This window comes from Lactuca saligna, chromosome 9 (genome assembly GCF_052625555.1).
Source record: "Lactuca saligna cultivar CGN05327 chromosome 9, ASM5262555v1, whole genome shotgun sequence".
In the NCBI taxonomy this organism is placed as follows: Eukaryota; Viridiplantae; Streptophyta; class Magnoliopsida; order Asterales; family Asteraceae; genus Lactuca; species Lactuca saligna.
Window position 1 is genome coordinate 172,158,306 of NC_136425.1, and position 8,170 is coordinate 172,166,475.

The 8,170-nt window shown below is 41.2% G+C and overlaps 1 protein-coding gene across 1 annotated transcript; it reads right to left on the reverse strand.

Annotated features, from left to right (window-relative positions):
* Window positions 1-1,381: 1,381 nt before the first annotated feature.
* On the reverse strand, window positions 1,382-2,833 carry LOC145014710 (1-aminocyclopropane-1-carboxylate oxidase 3). The gene is made up of 4 exons (XM_078973143.1): window positions 2,659-2,833; window positions 2,325-2,551; window positions 1,911-2,244; window positions 1,382-1,846 (listed from the first exon to the last, which is right to left on the reverse strand). Exons 1-4 carry the CDS (start codon window positions 2,761-2,763, stop codon window positions 1,556-1,558), a joined length of 957 nt encoding a protein of 318 aa, XP_078829269.1. The 5' UTR covers window positions 2,764-2,833; the 3' UTR covers window positions 1,382-1,555.
* Between the last annotated feature and the right edge of the window lie 5,337 nt (window positions 2,834-8,170).

Sequence of the window (8,170 nt, forward strand, 5' to 3'; positions counted from 1 at the left end):
CTTGACGACGTGTACGTTTACATACTGCGTTGGTTTCATAGTAAAACCGACATGGAGTCGTGAGCTAAACAAACCCATAGGGATAATAGCAAGACTGGAATGGAGTCGTGAGCAAAATAAGCCCGCGTGGATGATAGTAGGAATGGCACGGAGTCGTCAGTGAAACAGGCCCGAGGGATAACAATGAATGTCAGTAGGCCCGTTACTGACATGTATAGTTGTTATTATTTATTTGTAATATTTTAGAGAACTCACTAACTTCATGTTTACAATTTGATTTAAATGTTTCAGGTTATTCTAGTAGCAAGAGGAAGGGTGTAGCTTGATTTCACTGCATCCATGGTCATGATTTGGAGTGCACTTTATGATTTTACTATCTTTATTAGGGATGAGCAAAAGGACCGAACCGGCCGGAACCGGGAACCGGCTTCGGCCAAAATCAAGAACCGAACCGGCCCGGCGGTTCTATCGGTCCGGTTCTACCGGTTCCCGGTTCCTACCGGTTCTTGTCGTGTCTTCAAATGTTGGAACTGGTCCTTGAAAAATAGCATCATACGGTTCCGGTTTTTGCCGGTTCTACCGGTTTTTGCCGGTTCTACCGGTTTCGGTTATATCGGTTCCGGTTTCTACCGGAGCCCGGTTCCAAAAATCTACAAAAATAACATCCCGGTCCCAGTCCGACCAGTTTCATCGGGTTCCGGTTCCGGTTCCGGTACCGGTTCCGGCCGGTTCCCCGGTCCATTTGCTCATCCCTAATCTTTATTACTCTCATATGTAGTTTTTTGATTTTTCAAAGTAAACAATGGTTATTTATCTATTTATAAAATGAAATTGGGACGATTACTTTTAATTTAAAAACGTAAAATTTTAGTGAAAAATATAATATACATTGTTATAAAATGTGAATGATTAGTATCTATAACTATTTTAATATCATAGAAGATTTTGTTTTCTATCTAATTGTAGACGACTCAAACTTTGATCCCTAATACAATTATATACAATATATTTAATATACATTATATTAAAACATTTATATATATTATTTATATTATTGTTTCGGTTTGGTTTGTAATAGTTTGCTTATAGGTGAAAACCATAACTAAACAATATACATTTGGTTAATCAAAATTAAAAACCATGCCATATATTTTAGTAATGATTCGGTTAAAATGATTTAGTTGTATCGGTTAATTTGATTTTGATTTGGTTTCCAATTTGGTCACCCGATATTTGAAATATGAAACACAACAATTAAGAAACAAATTAAGACAAGTTAAAGAATACAAATATGAGAGTATGATATTAAGAAATTTGAGATCCAAAATCACAAAACGGTCAAACTATATCAAACAAACTTACCTATATTTACACACAAATGTTCAAAAAAATAGCCAAAATGACCTTATATAAAATTTAAGAATAAAATTTTCAAAAAAAATAATAAAAACAACAAAAATAAAACGGCCCTATAACCGGATCTCAATAACCGGCGGGCACTCAACCCGATCTGAGCCCAAATTTCTATTCTTCAAAGTTCAAACCATAACATCTTCTAAGCTGTCGCAACAGGATCCAAACTCACATTAGCTTCAACACCTTTCATAGCTTCAAACCTTGGCTCCTTCGCCTGAAACTTCAATTTTGCATACAGTTTCATGTAATCATCAAACACAAACTTCGGATACGATTGTTCTTTCTCTGTGGCCTCCGTCAACAACGCCGGCGCCGGAAAAATCACAGCGTCATTCCCAGGATTATAAAAAGACGCTATCGACATTCTTGTTCCATCTGTTTGAGCAATAACTCGGTGCATCACACTCTTATACTTTCCATTAGTAATCACCTGCAATTCCATAAACAGTCATACATAATCAGTTACTCATCCAGCATGAATGGTTTTAATTTACCTCAATTTGGTCACCAAGATTGATGACGATGGAGTGACGCATGGGTGGAACATCGATCCATTCACCGTCTTTGAGAAGCTGAAGACCGCTGACTTTATCGTCTTGGAAGAGTAAAATGATGCCGCCGGCGTCGGTGTGTGCTCGGAGACCCTTGATCAAGTCCGGCGTCGGGCATGGAGGATAATTACTAACTTTCGTTCCAAAATTTGGACCTTTTGATCCATGAAACGCTTTCTTTAAGTAACCTTTTTCCAATCCAAGATTCTCACACAACAAATCCAAAAGCTCTTCTGCTAATTTCTCTAGTTTGCCAGCAAAATCCTTCATTAGATTCCTGCACAAACGAGAATCATCCAGATAATGATTCTATGTTAATATATTGGAATATATATAATATAATTTTCTTTCTTTTACCTGTATTCTTCTTCAAGATCAGGGATTTCCGAGATGTTTGAAGTGGGAAGATGACGTAAGAAGAAAGTGCTCTCCCAATCTATGTCGGTAACTTCTGCCTTCAGACCTTCTAATGCTTTAGCTGCCACCATATCTTTAAACCTCTGCTCCATACATTTCTTGTAATGCTCCTTCGTCATTTTCTCAACTTTGTCCAGTAATTCATGAGAAATCCCATGGTTCAACAACTAAACAACCATAAAATACATTAACTGTTAAAACTGAAGTCCGTTTTTAATCAAATCAAATGATTCGAATGCATTACATAGATGTTTACCAATTAGCATAAACATACCTCAAAGAATCCCCAGTTTTCACAAGCATCCTTGATCAACTCCATTGTAGCACTTCTCTCTTCACCATTCAGTTTCTCCATGTTAATCAAGGGGAAGTTTGCCATCTTTTGTTTAAGAATCTTTACCTATGTGTTTATATGTCTGTGAAGTAGTTTTTGATGTTGAATGCAAAGGTTAATGTTCTCGATTTATAGGAGATCGAAGGCACTAAAGACAAACTGAACATGTAGCAGGAAACTTCGTGTCACTTTTGAGGTAATAAAAGTATAAACATGACCCATCTGACGTCTAAATTTTATATTATTTTTTACCATATTTGTGCTAATTGAAGTTTTATAGACAAGTTTAGAATCCATGCATGTGGATATTGAAAAGTATCCATTACACCCGAAGTCAAAATGTGGTCTTTAGTATTCTTATTTTTCAAGTCTGGGTAGGAATATTATAGGACCCACATTGGCAGCTAAGATATAAGATAGTAAATTAACTAATTAAGGGTGTATTAAGGACCCACTTTGTAGCTATATAGTAAATTAAGGCTGCTAGACATAATTTTTTATATGGATTGCTAGAAAAATGATAGAAGAATTTTCCTTCTTGCTGCTTGTATATATATGGTTAGGTTTGTGATGGCTATTATGTCATTTTAGTGTACCTGCCGACTGATCTTCCAGAAAGGGGAAAAGGATGCCATTGTACATACAAACAAAATAATTGTAATATTTATAGGGAGCAAGATAGTAACCCTTCATATGATAAGAATGAGTGCAGTGATGATGAACAATATGAGAATGACGTTTCTTTAGTTTATGAACGTGACGGTGACTTCAGAAGTTCCATGAAAAAAGTAGCAAACGATCTTTTATTTTGAACATGTTATGTGATGGCAAAACTTGGGAACTTAGTTAAGGTGCAAAGGGGCTTTGGCCTATCCGTATCAGAAGTTAAGGGATAGTTGCTTATTATGCAAAGGTTGAGGGTTTAAGTCTCGCTTGAGACCAAAGATGTAGAATAGGAGTAGTATAGTGGGTTCTTGTGTAGCCATTATTAAATAAAAAAAATAAAATAAAATAAAATAAAAAGTTGAGAGAGAGAGAGAGAGAGAGAGATGTGGTGCATATGTGACAAGAGGGTTAAGCGAGTTAGGAGGGAATAACTCTCTCCAAGAGGAGGGTGAAAATGAAGGAAATTATAATGATGAGTTTAGGTTGTAAACTGTATATATTATATGAAATAGAGGTATAGGTATATATATAGGAGGATACTAACTGAGGAAGAGATATACTCTCCTATACATACGCTAAGACTATTGCCTGTTGACTATAGACTATTGACTATATACACATTTATATACACGTGTATATTGAGGTTTATTCTAATGTTATTACCCCCGACAAGCTCAAGGACGGGTCGAACTTGAAGCTTGGAACGTAAAAACAAAATTCTATCATTTCCCAATGGCTTAGTGAATATGTCTGCAAGCTGATCCTCGGAAGCAACATGACATATCTTGACCTGGCCAGCTTCTACTTGTTCTCTGATGAAATGAAAATCCAAGGCAATGTGTTTATAGCATGTACTAATTACCGGATTTTTAGTCATAAAGATTGCTCCAACATTGTTATAGATCAGGAGTGGAGGTGTTCTAATAGGTACATCTAGGCATGTTATGAGTTGCTTCAGCCACATTAATTATGTTGTAGTGTAGGCTAAAGATTTGTATTCAGCCTCTGTGTTGGAATAGGCAACAACACGTTGCTTGCGAGAGGTCCAGCTTATGAGATTGGAACCATGGAAAATAGCAAATCCATATTGGGATCAGCTGTCATCAAGGTCAGAGTTCCACCCAGAATCTGAAACGCATGAAGACCTTTTGCATTGGTTGGTGAAAAATGCAAACAGTAATGAAGTGTTCCATTTAGATAGTGTAGTATTCGCTTTACTGCTTGCCAGTGATTATTTGTTGGACAGTGCATAAATTGACAAACATGATTCACTAAATAGGCGATATCCGGTCTTGTAATAGTAGCTTATTGTAGCGAGCCAACAGTTTGGCGATAAAGTTTCGGATCAGAATCCTGTTAGTTTATTTTCAGTATGGTGACGACGAGACGAGTCGAGGTTGGGTCTGGATCGGGATCGGGAGCTGGCAGTCAGGGTGGGTCAACTACGTTGGATGACATGATTAGGGAGATCTTGTAGGAGGAGATTGTTGCTCACTTCCAAGCTCAGTTATCATAGATGATTGGGTCTATTAAGACTGTCATGATAGAATACTTTGATGAGCATAATATTGTTTTGTCTGATATTGTTGTTGCAGCCATTGCAGTTGTTGCGGCTGTAAGGGTTGGATCGGGTTGGGTTTTTCAATATCAAGACTTCGACAATACGAAGTCCCTAACTTTCGATGGAGTCGAGGACCCGATCATAGCAATGAGGTGGTTATATGATGTTGAGGGATGATTTTTCACCTGTTCTTGCCCAGCTGACCAGAAGGACAGGTGCGCTCTGAACCTTTTGAGGTCTGGAGCGAAGGATTGGTGGAGACTTGCTACTAGTTCATTTTTGGTTGAGCAGAGAACTTCTATGTCTTAGGAGCAGTTCTTGGAGATGTTCTGCTCTTGATATGTGGCGTTGGTGGAGCATGAGAGGTTGGCCTAAGAGTACCTGGATTTGAGGCAGGGGATGGAGACGGTGACGGAGATCACTAAGATGTTAACGGAGAGGGCCTTGTTTTTTCTTGTGTTTTCCGCTTCTAATCTGACTCAAATGACCGGCTACTTAAGCATTCTCAAGACGGAGATCCATCATTTTGTATCCACCCAGTGCTATGGTTCCTTGTTGGATATTCAGGAGGCCACTAGGCGGCATGAGATTGAGATGGAACTACAGACGAGAGAGCAGATACCAGCCCCTGCACAGTCGCAGCCTGCACCGAAGCGGTTCAAGGCTGCTGATGTTAAATCTGGGGGTTGAAAGGACTACACTTGTGGGAAGTGTGGCAAGGTTCATGAGGGTGCTCGCCAATCATTTTCTAGGTGCCACAATTGTGGTCGGCAGAGCCATATTGCGAGGGATTACCGCCAGTAGGCCCCAACACTCAGTTCCAAGATTTGTTATCATTGCGACTAGGTTAGCCATGTGAAGGTCAACTGTCCCTCGCTTGCTGCTAGGCCGGCCCAAGCTCCAGTGTTGGCTACTTTGAGGATCACTGATGGGATTCAGGGTAGGGTGGAGCCCCTGAGGGCTCGAGGTTGCACTTTCTAGCTCACTGTTGAGGAGGTCAGAGCAGCTCCAGATATTGTGACTAGTATGTTTCTATCCATTATTCTATTGATTTTTTTATGGTATGCTTATTTATGTGCCTCTATTAGGTACGTTCCTAGTGAACTCTTTTCCTGCTCTAGTTTTGTTTGACTCAGGTGCGAGTCAGTCCTTTGTATCTCGATCGTTCAGTAGAGAGTTTGATATGCCCATGGGGGAGTTAGAGTCTCCGTTGCGAGTTTCTATCACCCATGAACACAGGGTTTCTGCATCATCAGTCTATCAGGGTTGTGTTCTGAAGATCTTCGGGGTGCCTTATCCGATCGATCTGATCCTTATCCCCATGGGGGATGTTTGCGTGATTGTGGGTATGGATTGGCTGAGCCGGTTCGGTGCTATGATTGATTGTGAGGGTCAGCGCATGGTATTTTGAACCCCAAGTGGGGGAGAACTGATTATCTATGGAGAGGACACCAGTATGGGTTCAGGGTTTTGGTTTGTAGTCAGGGCTCGGCAATATATTTAGCATGCGTGTACGGGCTACTTGGCTTATGTGGTAGATACACATGTTGGGGATCAGACCTCAGTTTTAGAGGTCTCGGTTGTCAGGGAGTTCGTAAATGTGTTTCCAAAGGAGCTACCCGGTGTGCCTCCAATAGACAGGTCGAGTTCAGGATCAACCTTGTGCCAGGTGCAGACCCTATTTCCAAGGCGTCGTACTGCTTGGCACCGACTGAGATGCAGGAGTTATCATATCAACTGCAGGAGATGCTAGGCAAGCAATTCATCAGAACGAGCAGTTCTCCGTGGGGAGTTCCGATTTTATTTGTCAAAAAGAAGGATGGTTCACACCGGATGTGCATTGGTTACCAGGAGTTGAACAAGCTAACAGTGAAGAACTGTTATCCTCTCTCGCGGATTGATAACCTCTTTCATCAGTTCCAGGGTGCATCTTGGTTCTCCAAAATAGATTTGAGTTCTGGGTATCATTAGCTCAGAGGGAGAAAAGAGGACATGGAAAAGACCTTGTTCCAGAACCGTTATGGGCATTACGAGTTCATAGTGATGCCATTTGGGCTCACCAATGCGCCTGCAGTATTCCTGGATTTGATGAATCGGGTATGCAGGTTGATGCTCGATCGTTTCATTCTTGTGTTCATTGATGATATCCTGGTGTATTCCAAGACCAGAGAGCAGCATGAGGAACATCTTCGTGAGCTTCTGGGGGTTTTGAGGCGAGAACAGCTTTATGCTAAGTTCTCAAAGTGTGAGTTTTGGTTACGAGAGGTTCAGTTCCTTGGACACCTCATTAACCAGGATGGGATATTGGTTGATCCGGCTAAGATCGAGGTTGTGATGCAATGGAAGGTTCCAAAATCTCCCTTGGATATCAGGAGTTTCTTGGGTTTGGCAGGGTACTATCGGAGATTCATTCAGGATTTCTCCAAGATTGTAGTACCCCTCACTCGTCTGACGAGGAAGGGGGTGGATTTTAGATGGGGCCCTGAGCAGCAAATGGCATTTGAGACCCATCAGCAGAGATTATGCGAGGCCCCGCTATTGACCCTCCCAGAAGGAATATAGGATTTTTTGGTATTCTGTGATGCATCCATCACTAGTTTGGGGCGATCCTCTTGTAGAAAGGACGGGTGATAGCTTATGCTTCGTAGCAGCTGAAGCCGCACGAGATGCGATATACCATGCATGATCTGGAGTTAGGGCGGTGGTTTTTTCCCTCAAGATTTGGAGACGCTATCTTTATGGGGTCTGTTGTACGGTTTACACTGATCACAAGAGTTTGAGGCATACTATGGATCATCCAAACCTGAACATGAGGCAGCGCGGGTGGTTAGATGTAGTCAAGGATTATGACTGTGAGATCCTTTACCATCCGGGTAAAGCGAATGTAGTGGCATATGCTTTGAGCCACAATTCGGCCGATTCTTCAGATAGGGTGACGTGTATGAGGATATCAGTCGATTTCCCGCTTTTGGGATTGATCAGGGAGGCTCGTGTCGAGGGAGTTCGGAGAGAGAACTGGAAGAAGGAGATGATCAGAGGAGAGATTGACAGGTTTGTCATGGATAGTCATGGGGTGTTGACCTGGTGTGGTCGGGTCTGGGTTCCAGTTTCTGGTGGGATTAGGCAGGTTGTGTTAGAGGAGGCTCATAAGTCTCATTTTTTCATTCATCCGGGGCCACCAAGATGGATCGGGAGAAGAGTTATGTCAACCGGCACCGATCCGAG